The sequence below is a fragment of the Suricata suricatta genome, chromosome 8, assembly GCF_006229205.1.
Source record: "Suricata suricatta isolate VVHF042 chromosome 8, meerkat_22Aug2017_6uvM2_HiC, whole genome shotgun sequence".
Classification (NCBI taxonomy): Eukaryota; Metazoa; Chordata; class Mammalia; order Carnivora; family Herpestidae; genus Suricata; species Suricata suricatta.
Genome location: NC_043707.1, coordinates 101,670,119 through 101,693,209, shown reverse-complemented (window position 1 = coordinate 101,693,209; position 23,091 = coordinate 101,670,119). Strand labels below are relative to the sequence as shown.

The 23,091-nt window shown below is 36.8% G+C and overlaps 1 protein-coding gene across 4 annotated transcripts in view; it reads left to right on the top strand.

The window, feature by feature from the left end:
* Positions 1-23,091, top strand: part of OSBPL9 (oxysterol binding protein like 9) — a 170,088-nt gene that overhangs the window by 9,796 nt on the left and 137,201 nt on the right. For all 4 annotated transcript variants that reach the window (XM_029947255.1, XM_029947254.1, XM_029947253.1 and 1 more), the window contains exon 2: positions 23,009-23,059. In XM_029947255.1, the coding sequence (XP_029803115.1) occupies positions 23,009-23,059 (51 nt within the window). The remainder of the gene's footprint in view (positions 1-23,008; positions 23,060-23,091) is intronic.

The following is a 23,091-nucleotide window of genomic DNA, read 5'->3' as shown; positions in this document are numbered from 1 at the left end:
AAACCTTCATGCTAAGATTGTCTACTTATTTTATTTCTTGTATTTTATTTTAGCATTACTGCTATAGCACAGATGGGCAGGTAAAATATTGGGTGAATATTTGCTTTGTCACTCTGCCGGCTGTCTCTACATTCTCTCAACCCTTCTCTTTCCTCCATTATTCAGAGAAGGTCCCATGCTTCTGAGACAATGGAGTGCACTTAGTGGGAACTCTCAACATCGTGTACCCATGTAACTACCTTGTTAGTGTACCTGCTTTCCTGCCAACCCTTGCCTGCATCTGTCCCCATCTGAGTGGAAGAGGTAATCCTTGGGTGTTCTGATTTCACTATGTTCACAGATTTTCATAGGACCTCAGTCTAGATTTTTCCTTCATCTGCTTTTTCTCTACTCCTGTTCTCTCATGTATCTTCAGCTTTCTTTTTAGGTATGGACTTGAGTGGTTTCTCTATTTTCTTTTTCTTTTTTTAAGTTTATTTATTTGAAAGAGAGTATGAGCAGGGGAGGGGCAGAGAGAGAGAGGGAGAGGGAGAGGGAGAGGGAGAGGGAGAGAGAGAGAGAGAGAGAGAGAGAGAGAGAGAGACCCCCCAAGCAGGCACTGTGCTGTCAGTACAGAATTGTGAGATCATGCATGACCTGAGCCAAAATCAAGAGTCAGACGTGTAACCCACTGAGCCAACCAGGCACTGCTTTTGTGGTTTATTTTTAAGAATATTTGTTTTGCGGGGCACCTGGGTGGCTCAGTCGGTTAAGTGTCCAACTTTGGCCCTGGATCTCCCAGTTCATGAGTTCCAGCCCTGCATCAGGCTCTGTGCTGACAGCTCAGCACCTGGAGCCTGCTTTGGGTTCTGTGTCTCCCTCCCTCTTTCTCTGCCCCTCCCCCATGTGTTCTCTCACACACAGCTGCTCTCTCTCTCCCTCTCTCTCTCTCAAAAATAAATAAATGTTAAAAAAAACTTTGTTGTAACAATTTCATGTGGAAACTTTTAGTAAATTTTTGGGTCACCTGTTGCTTTTTGGTGTGTGTGTGTGTGTGTGTGTGTGTGTGTGTGTGTGTAACAGTTTTACTGGTGTAGTAATTCACATACCATCTATTTGAAGGATGCAGTTAAATGGTTTTTAGTATATTCACAGAATTGTGTAACCATTTCTACAATCAATTTTAGAAAATTTTCATTACCCCCCAAAGAAGCACTGTTTCCATTGTATCATTACCAGTATTTCATCCCAGCCTAGACAAATACTAATCTACTTTTGGTCTCTATAGATTTGCCTGTTTTGAACATTTCATTTAATAGAATCCCATTATAAAACTATTCTTTAAATAATTCTAACATGGCTTCTTTCACTTACCATGTTTTCAAGATTCATCTATATAGCACTTATCAGTACTTTTTACTGATGTAATAGTCTTTTTCTTATCTGAGTATTACACGATTGTATTTATCGATTCATCAGTTAATAGATATTTGAGTTGTTTCCACTTTTGTTTTGGCTATTGTGGTTAATGCTGCTATGAACACTTGTATGCATAAGTTTTGGTGTGGACATACTTTTCATTTCTCTTAGACACACAGACGAGTGGAATTGCTGGGTCATATGATAACACTACATTTAACGTTATGAGGAATTGCCAGTCTGTTTTTTAAAGCAGCGGCACCATTTTACATTCTCACCAGAGGTATAAGGGTTCCAGTTTCTCTATATCCTTGCAAACATTGTCATCATATGTCATTTTGATCATAGCCATCCTCAGTGGGTGTGAAATAGTATATTATTAAGGTTTTGATTTGTGTTTCTCTGATGGCTATTGATATTGAGCATTTTTTCATATGCTTATTGGCCATTTGTATATCTTCTCTAGAGAAATATCTCTTCAGATCCTTTGCTAATGTTTAAATTGTGTTACTTGTCTTTTTTATTAAGTTGTGAGACTTTTTTTAATGTATTCTGGATACAAGTCCCTTATTACATACATGATTTGTAAAAATTCCCCCTCCCCCCGTTTTTTTGTTTACTTTCTTGATGATATTCTCTGAAGCACGGAATTTTTGAATTTGATTTTGTCTAATTTAACTTTGACTTGTTGCTTGTGCTTTTAGTGACAAAAAAACCATCGCTTAGGGGTGCCTAGCTAGCACTATTGGTAGAGCATGTGACTCTTGATCTCGGGGTTGAGTTCAAGGCCCACGCTGGGTGCAGAGCCTGCGTAAAAAAACAAACAAAAACACAAACAAAAAAACCCATTGCTTAATCTAAGGCCACAAAGGTTTGAACCTGTGTTCTTCTAAGGGTTTTGTAGTTTAAGCTCTTATGTTTAGGTCTTTGATTCATTTTGAATTAATTTTTGTATATGGTGTGAGCTAAGGGTCACATTCTTTTTCTTAGATTTTATATTCTTTATAATTTTTTATTCTTTTGTATATGGATATCCAGTTATACTAACACCACATTAAAAGACTTTTTTTTCCCTGGCATCCTTGTTGAAAATCAATTGACCATAAACATGCAGGTTTACTTCTGAACTCACAATTGTACTCCATCGATCTTTAGGTCTATCTTTATGCCAGTGTCACACTGTTTCAATTATTATAGCTTTGGTTTTTTTTTTTTTAATTTTAAAAAGATTTTTACATATATTGAGAGAGTGCGTATGTATATGAATGGAGGAGGGGCAGAGAGAGAGGGAGAGAGAGGGAGAGAGAGAGAATCCCAAGCAGGCTCCACACTATCAAAATGGAGTCTGACTCAGGGCTTGAATCCACGAACTGTGAGATCATGATCTGAGCTGAAATCAAGAGTCAGATACTTAATTGACTGAGTCACCCAGGTGACTCTCAGTTATTACAGCTTTGTAATAATAGGTTTTGAAATTGGGAAGTATGTCTTTTAGCTTTTTTTTTTTTAAGATTGTTTTGTCTGTTTTGGGTCCTTTGAATTTCCATATGGATTTTAGGACTTACTGACTTTTTTTATTAACAAATTGGCATGATCATTTCTCTCAAGTAGAAAACTGTCTCTGCTAATAATGTGTCTCCCTGGAAATACCATCCTAACCTCTCTTCTTAAACCTGTGGAGTTTTCTACACTGTTTGTATCTCTTCATCCAGCTTACATTTACTCTGCAGCAGTCTTTACCTCCAGATTTTACTGAAAATCCTAGCAAAGGTCTGCGGTGATAGCTTTGTTGCTAAACCCAATGAGTACCTTTTTACACTTAATTTTAATAGCACTGTCTCTGCAGAATTTGGTGACATAATTCCCCTTCCTTCCTTCCTTCTCTTTTTCCTTTCTCCCTTTCTTCTTTTCTTCCTTTCTCTTTTTTTCTTTCAAAGTTTATTTTTGAGAGAGATTGACAGCACAAGTCAGGAAGGGGCAGAGAGTAAGAGGAGGTCAAGAATCCCAACAGGCTCCATGCTGTCAGGGCTCGAACTCACAGATCACGAGATCATGACCTGAGCCAAAGTCAAAAGTCAGATGCTTACCTGACTGAGCCACCCAGGTGCCCCTAATTCCTCTTTCTTTTAAAGCTTTAAAACAATAATTTTATTAATCTAAAAATAAGAGATGACACTTTAATTAAAAAAAATTGAAACAGTACACAAAAGTATATACAACAGAAGGAAGACAAGTCCCATCTGTAATTCCTCTGTGTTTTGGAGAATAACTTTCTTAAAAACAGTTTATGCTTAAATATACATGTATGTGTATTTTATATAAGTAGATCATTTTATACATGATATTCTACAAATTACATTTTAGTAAAATTTTTCTATATAGTTTAGTATTGCATTTCTTCAAGTAGCAAAATGAACAAAGTATGTAATTTTTCCTTCATTCTTACTTAATGAGATCTCATTATCTGGCTTTGGGAGATTAAGATTCCTATGCTGTTTTATGCTGAAGGAGAGGTGTAATAATCTGCATTATCTCCTGTCTCATGTAGGGCAGTTTATGAAGACTCCACTTCTTAATGAGGCAGTGGCATTTTATTTATTTATTAAAACAATTTTTTTACATTTATTTATTTTTGAGAGACAGAGTAAAACAGAGCACTAGTAGGGGAGGGGCAGAGAGAGAAGGAGACCCATAATCTAAAGCAGGCTCCAGGCTCCAAGCAAGCGTACAGCACAGAGCCCAACATGGGGCTCGAACCCACGAACTAAGAAATCATGAGCTGAGCCAAAGTTGGTCACTTAACCGACTGAGCTACCCAGGTGCCCCAAGGAAGTGGTACTTTAGAAGAGCTTGTGGGATGAGAAATATTATTGGTTATTTTTGGAAAATACAGTCTGTCACAAGCCTGTGTTAGATGTTAATCTTGTTCTAGATGAAAAAGACTCAGTAATCAATGTAGTTAGCATTTTACAATGATCTTTGCAGAAAGTTTACTTCACTGTGATAATGGTGTTAATTATTCATTACCTGTCAGCAGACAAGTGATAACTTGGTTTCTCATCATTTTAAAGTATCACTGCAAATGCAATTCAATATCCTCTGACAGAAAGAACATTCCATTTAGAGTGGGAAAACTTGATCACACACATAAATTATGTTTCTTCATGTATATAGGAAATAATATTAACTACTTTCACATTCCCACCATTTTGTACTTGCATATTCACTCTGCCTTCTTCCTTTTGTTTTCTTCCTTTTTAAGAAACCCAATTTTGAAGTAAAATTAGACCTGACAAAGAATTAGGACTTTTACATTGCTTTTCTAAAAAGTTTTTCCCCCTGATTATGAAAGTACAATATGTTTATTGTAGATCATTAACTTCTCAAGTCCTTGTGTAGCAGGATTCTCGCACAGAGAGTCCTGACACCGAGGCTTTTCTTTCCAGGAAGCAACTTTATTCTTGCCGGTGCCGCTGAGTTGGGTTTGTACCCAAAGAACTGAACCCCAGATGGCACGTGGCATAGTTTTTTACGTATTGTTTACTTCTATGTCTCCCATATATGGTAACACACAAACATGCAGTTTGTTTAAGTGGTCTCATGTTACAGGGTCATGAGGGGTGTTATCACGTATGTGTATAGCCAGGGTGCATTGAGGTAGGCTTGCTTTTTTTTTTTTTTTTTTTTTTTGCTAAAGAGGGGACCCTACCACACTTGAAATTTTCTTTTTTTTAAGCATTAAAGAAATATTTATTTATTTTGAGGCGTGGGGAGGGGCAGAGAGAAAGAGGGAGAGAAAGAACCCCAGCAGGCTCTGTGCTGTGAGTACACACTCCGGTGTGAGCCTCGATCCTACGTACTGTGAAATCATGACCTGAGCTGAAATCAAAAGTTTCAGCTGACTCAGTCACTGAGGCACCCCAAAGTCCTTGAAAATGTCTTAAATCCTTAGACATACCTCTGGAATTCTGGGGAACCATTTTGACCAGTTTCTTCAGAAAAATTTGTTGAGTTCCAGTCTCCAAATTTGAACAAGGAGGTTTTGGAGTATAGCTCCATTCTAAATTGGGGCCTGAAGAGGGGTCTTAGAATTAGGACAAAGACTCCAGAGTTCTGTGGTCTGACTCTTGTTGATGCTAATTATTTTGTATGTTGCACAAATTTTCCTGTCTTTAGATTTTTGTAATGCTCTTCTTACTGTCTTTTCATGACCTTTTATCTTGGGCCCTGACTTAGTCTTGCCACATGAGGAAAAACATCCCTAGAACATTTTTGCTAGAGAAGTGAAGTTGAATGATAATAACAGATTATCACTGCACAGAGAAGTACTGTGCTAATACCCAACACAAACCACCTGGAGTTTAACATGCATGCCTCCATCATTTCTTCAATCATTTTTTGTGAAATAATAATCATTATTTAGTATTTTGGGCAGTATTTGAGAAACAAAGCGAAAATTTACATTGAGGTCTACATACATTAACATACTTTAATTTACAGAGTTTAGGCCACTATTTAGTATTTAATGTTTAACTTTAGAAAGAATGTGACAACTTCAAGTCTCCATGGCTGCCCTTAATTAAACCTTGTGAAAGTTGTTCTTTTCACTGATCTGTTTTAAAATTCTGACTTAAAGATAAAATGGTCTTTTTAAGAAATAGTGAAAGACCTGGGACTTCACAATGTTATAGTTCATTAGATTAAAATACAATCCCACAATCTTTTACTGTAATTTTGAAATTTCTTATTTATTTATTAAAATTTTTTTGAGAGAGAGAGAGAGAAAGAGAGAGACCATGAGTGCAGAGGGAGAGGGATGGAGAGAACCTCAAGCAGGTTTCACACTCAGCGTGAAGCCTGACACAGTGCTCAATCTCATGATGGTGAGATCATGACCAGAGCCAAAATCAAAAGTCAAGAGGACCAACTGACTGAGCCACTGTGCCCCTGAAATTTCTTATTTTTTGAATTCCAAAAGTTTTTTCCCTAAATTTATTATATTCTCGTTTGGAAGTAAAGCCTGCCTTGAACTGTGTGGTTATTTATGGCTTTATCATAGTTAGTATAAATATGTGTTATACTACAGAAATATTAATATGCCTGATTATGAAATCAATTAAATGCTTGATATCCTGTGTCAGGTATGACACAGTTTATGTACTTTATGTATACTGTATTATTTTTCTAAAATTGTGACCTCAAAAACATGGGATGAACCAAGTTCTCAGATAAGGTATATGGACTTGAATTTGTGATCTAGCGACCTAGTGTTTATAGGCCAGAGGTAGTTCAGAAGGCAGGGGTGCACCTACTGAGGTACTGCTGCAAGGCATTATAGGGTGACATTTAGACTGTTGAATTCAGGATTGCTGATTTGACAATCAGCCTTCATTGGCTCAGAAAATCTTTGAAGGAGGACTTAACCAGATTTATAGTAACTGGTAGAAATTCATGGCCTTTGGAGTTAGATCTGGATATGAATCCTGTATCTCCCGCTTGCTGTTTCTGAGTCCATGGGCAAGTTACTTAAACTTTTCTAGCCTTTGCTTGCTCAATTATAAAATAGATATAATAAAAGAACTTATAAGACTAATGTGAGAATTAAATGAAATTGTGCTTAAAGCACTAACTGACATAAAAGTACTCAGTAAATATTAACAAAAGCTAAAGTTTATGACAGTGTTTGACATATATTTACTAAATGTACATTGTGTTTACTGCTATATAAACTAGTGTTCCAATTTATTCATAACAAAAAATAAAACCATTAAGGAGACTGTGTACTTAGGCTTTCTGATTAGTGTGTTAGTGCATATACTCTCTTAAAGCAAGCTGTATGGGATGCCAAATTACTTTTTTATGTTTATTTTCTTATTTTTGAGGGAGAGAACCATTGTGGAGGGGCAGAGTGACACAGATAATCTAAAGCAGGCTCTGTGCTGACAGCAGAGAGCCTGATGCAAGGCTCAAACTCTCAAACTGTGAAATCATGACCTGAGCTGATGTTGGACATTTAATTGACTGAGTCACCCAGGCGCCCCAGGAGACCTCACTTTTAGCTATGAGAACGTTGGAGCATGTCAGATGAGACTCTTACTTGATCTTTTTATTTTTAAAATTTTATTTATCTGAATTTGTGCTTTTTAAAAAAAATTTAAATTAAATTAATTTATTAATTTATATCCAAGTTAGTTAGCATATAGTGCAACAATGATTTCAGTAATAGATTCCTTAATGCCCCTTACCCATTTAGCCTATTCTCCTCCCACAACCCCTCCATCAATCCTCTGTTCTCTATATTTATGTCTCCTATGATTTGTCCCCCTCCCTGTTTTTATATTAATTTTGCTTCCCTTCTCTTATGTTTATCTGTTTTGTATCTTAAATTCCTCATATAAGTGAAGTCATATATTTATCTTTCTCTGACTAATTTTGATTAGCATAATACCCTCTAGCTCCATCCACATAGTTGCAAATGGCAAGATTTCTTTTTTTTTTTTTTATTGCAGAGTAATACTCCATTGTGTATATATACTTGGCTGTTGTCGATAGTGCTGCTATAAACTTTGGGGTGCATGTACCCCTTTGAAGCAGCACACCTGTATCCCTTGGATAAATACCTAGTCGTGCAATTGCTGGGTCATAGGGTAGTTCTATTTTAATTTTTTGAGGAACTTCCATACCATTTTCCAGAGTGGCTGCACCAGTTTGCCTTCCACCAGCAGTGCAAAAGAGATTCTCTTTCTCCGCATCCTCGCCAACATCTGTTGTTGCCTGAGTTGTTAATGTTAGCCACTCTGACAGGTGTGAGGTGGTATCTCATTGTGGTTTTAATTTGTATTTCCCTGATGCTAAGTGATGTTGAGCACCTTTTCATGTGTCTGTTGGCCATCTGGATGTCTTCTTTGGAAAAATGTCTATTCATGTCTTCTGCCCATTTCTTCACTGGATTATTTGTTTTTTGGGTGTTGAGTTTGTTAAGTTCTTTATAGATTTTGGATACTAACCTTTTATGAGATGTGTTGTTTGCAAATTTCTTCTCCCATCTCATCTGCTGCCTCTTACTTTGTTGATTGTTTACTTCTCTGTGCAGAATCTTTTTATCTTGAAGCCCTATGGTTCATTTTTCCTTTTGTTTCCTTTGTCTTGAGTTATGTGTCTAATATGAAGTTGCCCCAGCTGAGGTCAAAGAGGTTGTTGCCTGTGTTCTCCTCTAGGATTGTGATGGTTTCCTGACTCACATTTAGGTCTTTCATCCATTTTGAATCTGTTTTTGCATATGGTGTAAGAAAGTGGTCATGTTTCATTCTTCTGCTGTCCAGTTTTCCCAACACTGTTTGTTGAAGAGACTGTTTTTTTTCCCCCATTGGATATATTCTTTCCTGTTTTGTTAAAGATTAGTTGACCATATAGTTGTGTTACTTGATCTTTTTAATACAGATTTAGTTTATTTTAAGGAAAGTAAAATTAACATTCAAATAATAATTTAAGTGTCTTTAATTTTTTTAAGTTTATTTATCAATCTGAGAGAGAGAGAAAGAGGGGGAGAGAGAAAGCACAAGCAGGGGAGGGCAGAGAGAGGAGAGGAGAATCCCAAGCAGGTTCTGTATCATCAACACAGAGTCTGAGGTCAGACTTGAACTTTAAAACTGCGAGATCATGACCTGAGCTGAAGTCAAATACTTAACTAACTGAGCCACCCAAGTGCCTCAGAATTTAAGTATAAAGATACTTAAATATAACAGATTTGGGGAGGCATTTTTTGCTTTAAGAGAGATTGTAGAATTAGTTTAAATGATAAACTAATTTTGAATTTTGAATATGTTTGTGTAAAACTTTTCCAGGTTCAGTGGCTTTCTGAAGCAGAGTAAATCCATAGTTACATTTCCAACTAAACAAGTTTTCATTGATGGCACTATGTCCCAACACCAAGTTAGATTTTGTGAGTTAGTTAACTCATAAACTTAAGGTACTTTTGAGTACTTAGTATATGCTGGAATATGCTGAACTAATCTTTAAAAGTTTATAGCCCTGTTGGAAGTACAGTTAACTAGTTATAATAAAGATATAATTAAGTGGTTACTTTGGTACTAAGTTTTATTTGATTTAGTTCTTATATAACATTAGAAATTTGTATTGCTCTTTAATTGTTTTATGGTAGTATTTTTTTAGTGTAATTGTAAAAAAAATTGTTTAAAAGAGATATAAAGGCATTGGAAATGGGAGAAAAGTTTTGCCTGTTTTACTCAGAATTCTTGAATACTAAACTGGGAATGAATGGGCATATTTTGAGTGAATTATGTTTGTTGAATGAGTGGAGTGCCAGGGAGAGGAAGCTGGGACTTTTCACTTAGCAGGCATTTATCTAATACCTTCTATGTCCTAGGCATCGATTAAGTTCTGTAAGAAAGGGTGGGAATAATAGTAATATAAATATAATCAAACCGTTGTTTGACAAGGAAAAGAGATATAACAAACAATTTTGATGCAATATAATAACTAGTATAGTAGCAACACCCATAAATTAAATAGAATGTAATAAATCATACCTCAGCATAGAAGCTGGATTGGGAAAGAATCCACAAAGGAAGTGTGTGAGCATGAAGGAAGAAACCATTATGATTTGTTTTGTTGCTCATTTTTGTAAGGGCTATGTATTATTACTAAAGCAGGTTGGTGTGTGTGTGTGTGTGTCTGTATGTATGTATGTGTGTGTATAAGGTGTATAGAGAGGACTGAGCTGATGTTAGGAGACATGCCTGAAAGTACGGTATAAAGAACACAGGGTTACCTTAGGCTCAGAAGAAATGATTGTGCGTCTCCTGCAGTATTTAAGGTAGAAGCAAGGAAGGGGCATGAATCTTGTGGCAGGTGTTTTCCTAAGTGATTTATTTGTTTTAACTCAGTACTGTAATAATCCTATGAAAGTAATAGCTCAGGGAACTTGTTGCTTAGCCAATCACACTACTATCAAGTTGGCAGGGCTGAAATTCAAAATATTATCTCTTTCACTCTATAGCCATGGTCTTTCATTAAATTGTACCATCTATAGGATAATGTAAATTATATATCTCTGGGTATGCTTGCTTAATGTAACTTTTTCCTAGAAATAGTATTTCCTTTTTTTTTTTAAAGCACATACATGATTGAGAGGTTGAAATAATTTTGTACATTTATTAAAAACATTTTTCATGTTTATTTTTGAGAAGAGGAAGGGGCAGAGAGAGGAGTCATAGAATCTGAAGCAGGCTCCAGGCTCCAAGTTGTCAGCACAAATCCCTACTCTGGCTTTGAACTCATGAACTGTGAGATCATGACCTGAGCCTAAGTCAGATCCTCAACCAACTGAGCCACCCAGGTGCCCCAAATTTTGTACATTTTATTTTTTAACTTTTAAAAAATTTTATTTATTTCGAAGGAGAGAGGGGAGGGGCAGGGAAAGAGGGAGACACAGAATCTGAAGCAGGCTCCAGGCTCTGAGCTGACAGACTTAGGGCTCAAACTCATGAGCCAGGAGATCATGACCCGAGCTGAAGTCAGATGCTTAACTATCAGGCGCCCCTGAATTTTGTACATTTTAAAGAGAGATTTCATGTATCTATAACTTTAGAAGCCTAGATGGAAAATTTTTTTGAGCTTTTCTTAATTTAAATTACTTTGAAATATATGTAGCCATCTTTTCAGGAAATATTTTTTATGTAGTACACTGAAGTTGAGATAAAGTAATAAAATATATCTCACGTGTAACAATTAAGAGGCTCTGCTAGATTGCGTTAACCTCTTTGTGAGAAGCAATTGTACATTAAGCCGATTTAAGATTTGACATTCAGCTCATAATTCTTGGTGTCCTCAAAATAACCTTTTCCTAAGGATTTAAAAAATGGATAGAACAGACAGACAACTCTGTAAGTTAAAAGAATGTTTTGTGCTATTCTCTTGACAATGCAGGTCATTATTGTCACACCACTCTGATTTGGGGACTTTTTGTTTGTTTCCTAATACTCATTTCACAACCAATTTCAGATCCAATGCTCTATAACAATTTTTGCATGATTCTGTAATTCTCAGATGAAAGAAAAACTTCTTTCCTTTCCCCCTGCAGGCTGATAGGCCTGAAGGTTTATTTAAAAATAAAATTTAGTAGCATCCCTCAGTGATTATTGACCTGCCCACAAAGCATTTTAAAGCAATTTGAGGGCACCTGCGTGTTTCAGTCATTAAGCATTTGACTTCAGCCTTGGTTATGATCTCATGGTTTGGGAGTTTGAGTTCCACAGTTGGTAGGCTTGTGACCTGCTTCTGGTGAGCTTGAGTCCCACTTTGGGTTACCCCACTTCTGTCTCTCACTCCCCCACCCTATCCCTCGCTCACTTGTGCCCTCTTTGTCTCTCAAAAAAAAAAAAAGGCAACTTGAGATTGAAATTACATTATTTTCTATTTAAGTCATTTAATGGACTTCCTGATGAACTGCTGAGATTATAATCACATAGTGTGATTTATATGTAAAGTGAACTCCATTTACTTTTAACTAGGATAAAGATAATATAATACGTATTTTTTATTAGACTGCTGGGCTTTTTGTCATTTTCCCCAAAGTGGTCATTGGGAGAGTGGGGGTTGGGGTAGTGGTGGTGGTCATTGGGTTTGGAGTGAAAGAGATGATATGTATCTGTGTGGATATGGGTGTCCCTCTCACTAAGTGAGCCTAACTAAAAAAGTTATGTTCTGGAATAGTTTGTGCATTTAACTTTGGTAACACAAATTCTTCTTATACAGCTATGTGTATAAGAAGTTTCTCTTTGAGAAACTTAACTACTATGGGAAAAGGAAAACTGTTTCTGGTTTTGTTAATTTAGTAATTTTCTCCACAGCAATCAGTGAAAAGCATCTTTTGGTTGATTAAGCAAAGGCTTATTATGAATGTGCTGATTAGATCCCCCACTGTTTTATCTAAACAGGTTGGGCTTAGGCTCTGTTCCTTGACTTCTTGGGAGCAGCAGTCCATGCCAAGATAGATCTCTAACTGTCAAGGAGATATGAAGATGGCAGCATAAAGCACAGAGGTTCTTTTCCTTTGAGACAGGCTTAGCAGACTTAGTGACAAACTAAAAGCTATGACATTTCATTTGTACTAGGGCAGCTAATTTAACAGCTTTATTTTAGTTTGCTCAACAACATAACCAAAATAATAATAGAAGCTTCAGATTACTTGCTGTTAGGACATAGTATATATAGTTATAGACTATATTTATTGAAGCTTAAAATGGCTGTCTGCATGTATGTATAGCTTTCCTATCATCATTCAACAAATATTTTTGAGTCTTTACTGTATTATTAGGTTATTCTCTTAGAATTTATAGGCTAACAGGGATGATGAACTTCAAATAAGTAGTTTCAGAATAGGTTTGTTATTTAAATATTTGGTAGATTTTTAATATTCATTTTTATTAATTTTATCCTGAATGTACTAAGGAGGTATTCTGAGATGGAGACAGATTTCATAATCCTAAGTGTCTTGGCCTCCTTCTGCCCTAGTCCTAGCCCTTACCCCAGTGCCATAAGAGCCCCATCAATTGTCCTACACATATAGCCAAGTAGATGTACATGAGGGATGAGGAAAAATGATTTTTCTCTGCTTTTGAAGGGTAAAGAGGCAACTGTCTCTCTGCCCTCCTGAAAAGATTGCCTTAGAAAGGTAAGAAGCCTAAATCCTAACTTCAGCCCTTTACTTGCATACCTAACTTGGTATGTGAGTAAAATCTTTCCTGGTGCCAGATAACCGTGTTGATTTCTGTTTTTACAGTCTAGAGACCTTTTCCAGTTCTGAGGCTTCATTTCCTTCCTTCCTTTCTTCCTTTCCTCCTTTCATGTAAATACCTAGAGAGATACTTGCTACCCTCTTCCTGGCACCTTGTGGGCTTAGCCTAAGGGGCCTTCTCCACGTTTTGACCTTTCAACTGTCTATGGGAAATAAACATTTTATTTTTTCAGATGGGGAAAGCAATAAATCTAATTCATAAGGCAGGTGGGAATGTTGGAGAACTCTTGGGCTTTTTACAGTGACATTGAGAAATCCAGGAGAGTTTTTTCTCCACAGTGCTATGAAGGAAAAGGGTGTTATAAGAATATTATGTACATGGTTGGTAATATAGTCTAGGGCTTCAGGTAAAGCTTGCCTTCTTAGGGAACTAAGGGATGAATAGGAATTATCCAATTAATAAAGTGAAAGTAGATCAGTGAAAGCACTTCTGGCAATGGGAACAATCTATATAAAAGTCCTAAGGCAGGAAGGCACTTGGCTGGTTCAGGTAATGACAAGTCAGTGTGGCTGGGGTGCAGGGATGATGGGGACTTTAGAGGTAGTCTGGGGCCAGGGCAAACAGAGTCTCTGTGGGAGGATAAGTTAAGAAATTTGGATTTTATCTTAAGAGCAGTGCAGAGCCTTAAAATATTTTTTGCTTGTTTATTTTATTTTATTTTATTTATTTTTTAAAGTTTATTTATTATTTCTTTTGAGAGATAGAGCACACACAGTGAGTTGGGGAAGGCCAGAGAAATAGAGAGAGAGAGAGAGAGAGAGAGAGAGAGAGAGAGAGAGAGAGAGAGAGAGAATCCCAAGCAGACTCCATACTGTCAGTTGTGACAGGTGCCTCTTATTTATTTTGGGTTTAATCAAGGTAGTGGCCTGCTCAGATTATGTTTTAAAAAGATTCCTCTGGCTACTGTATGGAGAAAGATTAGAGCAGAGGAAGAATGGATAAAAAGAAAGGAGTTAAAAGGTGATGGATTCAGCATTGGGGACGGATTATGGAGGTCTGGATTAGGGTAGTTACAGTGGAGATACAATTAAACAGAAGAATTTGAGAGATTTTTAGGAGACAGCAATAGGGGGGTGGATTTTGGATGGATGGAAGATAGGATTTGAGAGAGACAATCATGAGTTGGTTTGAGACATGTTAAGTTTGAAATGCCTGTGAGAAAGCCAAGTGGAAATGTGCTGAGGGAGACTGTGTGTGCTGGGAGAAGGGAGATTATTTGAAATAGCCCTTGCTGAGAGCAGGAGAGCAAGCCTACTAATGAATCCTTTCCTGCTGTTCTTCTGCCTGAAACTTTCCCCCCAATTCTTCACCTGAATGCCTTTTCTCATTCAAATCTCAGTGTAGATATCAACTCCTCTGTCTTCGGAAACCATCTACATTAAAGTCAAAAAACTATCCATAGAACTCCCTTATGACACAGCAATAGCACTGCTAGGGATTTACCCAAGAGATACAGAAATGCTGATGCGTAGGAGCACATGTACCCCAGTGTTCATAGCAGCAATGTCAACAATAGCCAAAACATGGAAAAAGCCTAAATGTCCATCACCTGATGAGTGGATCAAGAAGATGTGGTATATATACACAATGGAGTACTACATGGCAATGAGAAAGAATGAAATCTGGCCATTTGTAGGAAAGTGGATGGACCTCGAGGGTGTCACGCTAAGTGAAATAAGTCAGGCAGAGAAGAACAGATACCATATGTTTGCACTCATAGGTCTAACAGGAGAACAGGAGAAACCTAATGGAGGACCAGAGGGAGGGGAAGAGGGAAAGAGAGTTGGGGAGAGAGAGGGATGCAAAACTTGAGAGACTATTGAATGCTGAAAATGAACTGAGGTTTGAAGGGGAAGGGGGAGGGGGCAAAAGAGGTGGTGGTGATGGAGGAGGGCACTTATGGGGAAGAGCACTGGGTGTTGTGTGGAAACCAATTTGACAATAAACTATTTAAAAAATAAATAAAGTAGAACCCCATTCCCCTACAACAGCTTTCTGATCATCACCCTGCTTTATTTTCTTAACATTTATCACCAGATGAGATATCTTGTTAATTTGGTTTTCTTAGGAGAAGTATCCAAATCATTTACTCATTTTTAATTTGGGTTATCTTTATTGCTGAATTATACGAGTTTTTTATATATTCTAGATACTAGTTCCTTACCAGATCTATGATTTGTAAATATTTTCTTTCACTTTGTGGTTTTTTCATTTTCTTGATAGTGTCCTTTGAAAAGCATAATTTTTTTTTAAGTTTGATGTTCAATTTGTTTTTTCTTTTGTTGCTTGTGTCTTTGGTGTCATGACTAAGAACCCATTGCATAATCCAGGGTCACAAAGAAATATACCTATGTTTTCTTCTAAGAGTTTCATAGTTTTAGCTTATTATTAAGTGTAATAGTTTTATATGGTATAGGGTAGGGATCCATCTTTATTCTTTTGCATAGGGGTATATCCAGTTGTCTCAGTATTGTTTGTTAGAAAAATTATTTTTTCCCATTAGATGATCTTGGCATCCTTGTCAAAAATCAGTTGACCATAGCTATATGAGTTTGTTGTTAGACTTTCAATTCTGTTTCATTGTTCAAATTACTATCTTTGTTACTGTAGTTTTTTTTTTATTGTTCTGAGATTGAGAATTGTGAGTTCTCCAACTTTGTTGTTTTATTGAAGATTGTTTTGCCTATTCTGAATCAGTTTATCAATTTTTGCAAAAAAGACAGCTGGGATTTTGGTAAGGGAATATATGAAATCTGTCAGTTTGGGGAGTATTGCCATTGTAACAATATTAAGTCTTCCATTAACATGAGATGTCTTTCCATTTATTTAGATATTTAATTTCTTTGAATAGTGCTTTGCAGTTTTTATTGTGTAAGCCTTATATTTCTAAAAATTAAATGTCACTATCTTAATTCTTTTTGCTATTATAAATGATTTTTTAAATATCTTTTTGAGAGAGAGAGAGAGATAGAGCACGTGAAAGAGGGGCAGGGAGAGAGAGGGAGAGAGAGGATCCAAGGCAGGCTCTGCCCTGCTGGTGCAAACTCAGGGCTCAGACTCACAAACTGCGAGATCATGACCTGAAGTCAGACGCTTAACCGACTGAGCCACTCAGGCACTCCTGGGAATTGGTTTTGATTTTTTTTCATTTAATTTTTAGATATTTTGTTCCAAGAGTATAGAAGCCCAATTGGTTTTTATACAATGGTCTCGTGATCTGAAAATTTGCTGAACTTGTTTATTATCTCCAATAGTTTTCTTGGTGGATTTCTTAGGAGTTTCTATATATAGGTTCTGTCATCTTCCAATAGTTTTATTTCTTCCTTACTAATCTGGATGTCTTTTATTTCTTTTTCTTATCTAATTTTCCCAGGTAGAACCTGCAGTACAGTGTTGAATAGAAGTGATGAGAGAGGACATTCTTGTCTTGTTCCGTTTCTTAGGTGTAAAGCTTTTAGTCCATTACAATTAATTATTATATTAGCTGTGGGTTTTCATAGCTGCCCTTTATCAGGTTGAAGAAGTACCTTTCCATTCTCAGAGTTTTGAGTGGTTTTATCCTGAAAGAATGTTGGATTTTGTCAAGTGCTTTTTCTGTTTTTGAGATGAACATGTGATTTTTGTTCTTTATTTTATTAATATGGTATATTATGATTTTTTATATGTTGACCCAACCTTGCATTCCTGGAATGAATCTTACTTGGTCATTGTGTTCATATGTTTGGGTTGCTACAACAAAAATACCATGGACTGGGTAGATTATAAACAACAGAAATTTTTTCTCACAGTTCTGGAGGCTGGGAAGTCCAAGATCAAGGCACTGGTAGATTCAGTGTCTGATGAGGACTTGCTTCTTGGATGACCATTTTTTTTTTCCTCACTGTAACCTCACCTTGTGGAAGAGAAAGAGAACCCTCCTAGGCTTTTTAAAATAAGGGCACTAATCCCATTCATGAGGGCTATTCCAAAGGCTCCAATTGCTGATGCCATCATCTTGAGGGTTAGGATTTCAACATATGAACTTGAGGGGTGGGGACACAAATTTAGACCATAATTGTTATGCTGTACAGTCCTTTTTTACATGGTGCTGGGTTTGGTTTGCTTGTATTTTGCTAGGGATTTTTGCATCTTTATTCACAAGTAGGCATTGGTTTTGTGATATCTTTGTCTGGTTTTAGTATCAGAATAACACTCGCCTCATAGAAAAAGTTGGGAAGTGTTCTTCTAAAATTTTGGAAGTGTATGAAAAGTTGTTAGATCCTTAAACATTTGGTAGAATTTGTCAGTGAACACACCTGGGCCTAAGGCTGTTCTTTGTGGTAAGTGTTGTGATTACTAGTTCAATCTCTTGTTATAGGTCTATTCAGATTTTACTGTCTTTAGTCAGAATCCTTTATGTTTCTTTAAGGTTGTTAGTAATGTCTCCTCTTTTATTCCTGATTTTAGTAATGTTAGTCGTCTTTTCTTATTGGTTAGTAAAACTAAATTATCCATTTTGTTGATGTTTTCAAGGAACCAGTGTTTGGTTTCATTGGTTTTACTCTGTTGTTTTTCTATTTTCTGTTAATTTATTTCTGCTGCGATCTTTATCATTTCCTTTCTTCTGCTTCCTTTAGATTTAGTTGCTCTACTTTGTGTTATTATTTAAGGTAAAAAGTTAGGTTCTTGATTTCAGATCTTTCTTTTTTAATGTAGGCTTTTATGGTTATAAATGTCTCACCAAGAACTGCTCTCACTATCATATCCTGTAAATAATATTGGTATGTTTTCATTTCCATATCACAAATATTTTCTTTTTTTATCTTTATCTTTTTTTATTTTTTTTAAAATAGTTTACTACCAAGTTGGTTTCCATATAATACCCAGATCACAAATATTTTCTAATTTCCCTTCTGGTTTTTTTCTTTGACCCATTCATTATTTAGGAGTATATCATTTAATTTCCACATTGTTGTGAATTTCCCAAATTTCCTTCTGTTATTGAGCTCTGCTTTTAACACATTATGATCAAAGAACATGTTTTGAATTGTTTCTATCCTTATAGATTTATTGAGCCTTGTTTTATGGCCTACCATGTGGTCTGTCCTGGAGAATGTTCCATGTGTGCTTGAAAAGAATGTGTTTTTAAGCAGTTTCTTTTTTTTAAAGTTTATTTATGCTTTTTTTTTTTTTTTTTGGTAACCTCTACACCCAACACAAGGCTGAAACTCATGACCCCATGATCAAGAGTCACATACTCTTCTGACTGAGCCAGCTAGGCGCCCTGTAAGCGGTTTTATTTTAAAGACACAATGTAGGGCCTCCTGGCTGGCTCAATTGTTTAAGTATCTGACTCTTGATTTCACCTCAGGTCAGGATCTCACTGTCCTCAGCTTGAGCTTGCTCTGGGGCTCTGCACTGGTCATGGAGCCTACTTAGTATTCTCTCTCTCCCTCTGCCTCTCGTGCAGAGGCTTTTTCACACACTCGTGCTCACTTTTTCTCTCACACACAACAATAAAAGCATAATGTGTTGCAGACATTGCTCCCATTCATAGCCTACTGGGCAGTGCATAGATCAATAGCCTGTATCTAGGTGAAAGGGAGGCTGGAAGTGTAATATCCAACAGGAGAGCCACGTGTTCGGTTAAAACTTGGGGTGGAGGATTTTAATACTGAAAGGAAGAAGAGAGAATGGATATTGAGGAATCTCCTTCAGTCCTGTCTTTTTCCCTGTTCCTCTCTGCACTCCATGCTTGGGTCTTCTATGCTCCTATGAATAGTTTGTATGTAGAGGTTTCTATACCTGTGCCTTTGCTGGTGGTGTTTCCTTAGATTGGAATGCCCTTTGTTCCTACGTCCCCTCTCTTCTTATTAGAATCTTAAATTTTAAGTCTCAGATTGAAATTTGAAACCTCGTCTCACTTCAGTATTGCCTTTCCTGATCTTTTTTTTCATGGCAGGGAGCCTTCTGTAGCTCACATCACTTTGTGCCTGTATTCATGTAATTTATTTTTCATTGTATTGTATTTATTTACATGCTGGTCCTTTTTTTTTTTTTTGACATTTTTATATTTTGTTTATTTTTAATGTTTATTTTTGAGAGAGAGAGAGGAAGGAGGGAGGAAGGTTAGAAGGAGCAGAGAGAGAGAGGGGTACAGAGGATTCAAAGCAGGCTCTGTGCTGACAGTGGAGATCCTGATGTGGATCCCAAATCCACAAACTGTGAGATCATGACCTCAGCCAAAGTTGGGTGCTTAACCAGCTGAGCCCTCCAGGTTCCCCCTTTTTTGGACATTTCAAAGAGTCTAAACAAAGTATTTTGTAGGATGTTTCACATTCAGAATTTGTCTGATTGTATCTATTTAAATTTATTTTAATTATTTTCACTTATTTCTTTCAATGTTTTCTAATTCATAAGCCTAATAGTGGTATCATCATTGCGGCCTGTCTTACTCTTTTCCTGTTTACTATAACCATATTTTTAAAAGTGGAAGAGTAATTGAGGATGAATGTGTTGGTTCTTACCTTGAGTTGTATTCTTTCTCTCTCATGGATTATTTTCAAACTAATTATTTTTTGTGTTTGTCTTGACACTTTTATAATTTTTTTTTTTTAGTTTATTATTGAGACAGAAACAGGGCGTGAGTGGGGGAGGGGCAGAGAGCGAGAGAGACACAGAATCTAAAGCAGGGTCCAGGCTCTGAGCTGTCAGCACAGAACCTGATGCGGGCCTTGAACCCAAGAACCGTGAGATCATGACCTGAGCCTGAGTCAGACGCTTAACTGACTGAGTCACCCAGGTGCCCCCCTTTTTTTGAGAGAGAGAGAGATAGAATATGAGCAGGGGAGGGACAGAGAGCGAGGGAGACACAGAATCCAAAGCAGGGTCCAGGCTCTGAGCTGTCAGCACAGAGTCCAATGCGGGGCTCCAACCCGTGAGCCATGAGATCATGACCTGAGCTGAAGTCGGATACTCAACCAACTGAGCCACCTAGGCGCCCATCTTGACACTTTTGAAGATAAGTCTAGGGTATGGTCAAGGTTTTTGTTTGGGGAATGTTTTTGTTAACTGTGTTTTTGCTAACTGTATTCACAAAGAACTCTTAAAATTGTGCTTAGTATTGAATTTTTAATAAAATGTATGAGTCCTTTATTTTAAGTGGAATAAAAGAAGATTGTCTTCTATTGTTTAATAATCATTTTTGAACATGAATTCCTATGTCTCTACATTTTTTTTAAGAGTCAACTTTGATTTATCTTTGTAATATTGTTACATTCATAAGTTTAGGGTCAATGAAAAAATAGGCTATGTTCATAGAAAGTACTGCAGACAATGAAAGGGATAAAGCAGATTTTTATGTACAGATATGTAGATATCCCCAAGAAATATTTATTTTTTCAGCTTTATTGAGATATAATTGATTATAACATTATATGTAAGTTTAAGAGGTACAATGTGATGATTTGATATATGTGTATACTGCAAAATGATTAACTACAGTAAGGTTAGTTAACATCATCTATCACCTCCCATAGTTAACCTTTTGTGTGTGTGTGGTGAGGACTTTTAAGATCTGCTTTATTAGTAACTTTTAAGTATGCAATATAGAGGTGCTTGGGTGGTTCAGTTGGTTAAGCGTCCGACTTCGGCTCAGGTCATGATCTCACAGTCCGTAGGTTTGAGCTCCACATTGGGCTGTGTGCTCTAGCTCAGAGCCTGGAACCTGCTTCGGATTCTGTGTCCTTCTCTGGCTCTGTCCCTCCCCTGCTCACATTCTGTCTCTGTCTCTCAAAAATAAACATACATCAAAAAAAGTACGCAATATAGTATTGTTAACTTTAGTAACTATGCCGTATATTAAATCCCCTATTGTCATAACTAGAAGTTTGCCTGTGGCTCAGTGCGTTGGACGTAGGGCATCTGTAGCTTATAGTGGAACAGTTTTCTTTAAAACATAGTTTCATGAGATTGGCTTGTTTTAGACTTCTCAATCACATAGGGAAGTACAGAAAAATACCAGTTGTGGAGGTATTAAATCTTTCTAAATCTTTGATTAATTGAGGTTTCACTTTATTACACATGACTAAATTTAATTTTATTTTGCTGAGTATCAACATAAGGCTTATTATCCAGAATATAGCCTTTGCTCAGCTCAGTCTAGTAAGAGATACTTAAAAGGTAAGCAACATTTTATTAATAAATATTTTTTGAGCATCTAATGTGTGGCAGACACTGTTCTGGAGCGTAAGTCAGATCCAATTCCTACTTCCTAAGGAATATGCAGTCTTGTGGGTGACTTAGACAAGCAAACCAGCCATTATAGCACAGGGTGCTGCATGCTATGACGGGGAACATACAGAGACTCTCAGAGCACAGCATAGGAATCCAAATCAGAGGTAAGGTAAGTGCTTGATGAGTGGCAGAAAGGCAGAAAATCAGAGTCAAGTATATTCTAAGCTGAGGAACATTGGATGAGAAATCTCAGATGCAAAAATTGTGACCCAGGGGCGCCTGGGTGGCTCAGTCGGTTGAGCGGCCGGCTTCGGCTCAGGTCAGATCTCACGTTTGTGGGTTCGAGCCCCGCATCAGGCTCTGTGCAGACAGCAAGCTCAGAGCCTGGAGCCTGCTTCAGATTCTGTGTCTCCCTCTCTCTCTGCCCCTCCCCCTCTCATGCTCTATCTCTCTCTGTACCCAAAATAAATAAAAACATTAAAAAAAAAGTTGTGACCCATTTGGGGAATTGAAAAGAGATAAAGCAGTGTTTCTCAAAATGTGGTCCTCTATCTGCCTGACTCATGATCATCTCGGGGAGTGAATCTTAAATCTTTGGGTGATTCTTAGCCTTTTAGGTGTTTCTCAATTTCTTTAAACTATGAGAAACACTGAGCGAGAGTCAAATGGCATGAGGAGGAATGAAAATTACAGTGTAATATATGCTACATTAAAGGCACACAAAATTCTATGATTAGGTTTATTTATATAGACTATAAAAGATTTTCATTTTATTTTTTTGTGGTTGATATTCAACATTATATTAGTTTCAGGTGTACAACATAGTGATTCAGCGTTTATGTACATTACTCACTGCTCACCACAAATATAGTTACCATCTGTCACCATACAAAGTTATTATGGTGTTACTGACTGTTCTCTATGCTATGCTTTTCATCCCCGTGATTCACTTATTTTATAACTGGAAGTTTATACCTCTTAATCCTCTTTACCTATTTTGTCCATCCCCCTCCGTCCTTCCCTGTGGCAACCACTGCACAGACTGTGTTTATCAGTCTGTTTTTGTTTGTTTGTTTTAGATTTTATATATAAATGAAATTTTATGTTACTTATCTTTCTGTTTGACTTCTTTCACTTAGCATAATACCCCATGTGCTCATCCATGTTGTCACAAATGGCAAGAGTTTATTCTTTGTTTTGGCTGAGTAATATGCCAGTGTGTATGTGTGTATGTATACAAATTAGTGTTTTTGTTTTCTTTGGATAAATACCCAGAAATGGAATTACTGGATCATATGTTATTTGTATTTATAGTTTTTTGAGGAACCTCCATACTATTTTCTGTAGTGGGTGCACCAATTCACATTTTCACCAATGGTGCACCAACATTCTCACCACCACTTTAAAACATACTCATTTGAAACTGCTAATTCCTATCCTTAGTGACTTTGGGGGTTGCAGGGGGATGAGGAGAAGGGGGGATATTACTACTGCAATTTTTTTCTCTTTATCCCTAGATGATTCTACAAATAGTCTATTAATCTTTTATTCATTGAATGTTTTTGTTTTTCTTTTAGTCCAAGGACAAAATGATGAGAGGCTCTCGCAGAGGATGTGTTAGACTCAGAGTGAGTATTTATTCATTTTATAAAAACCAGTT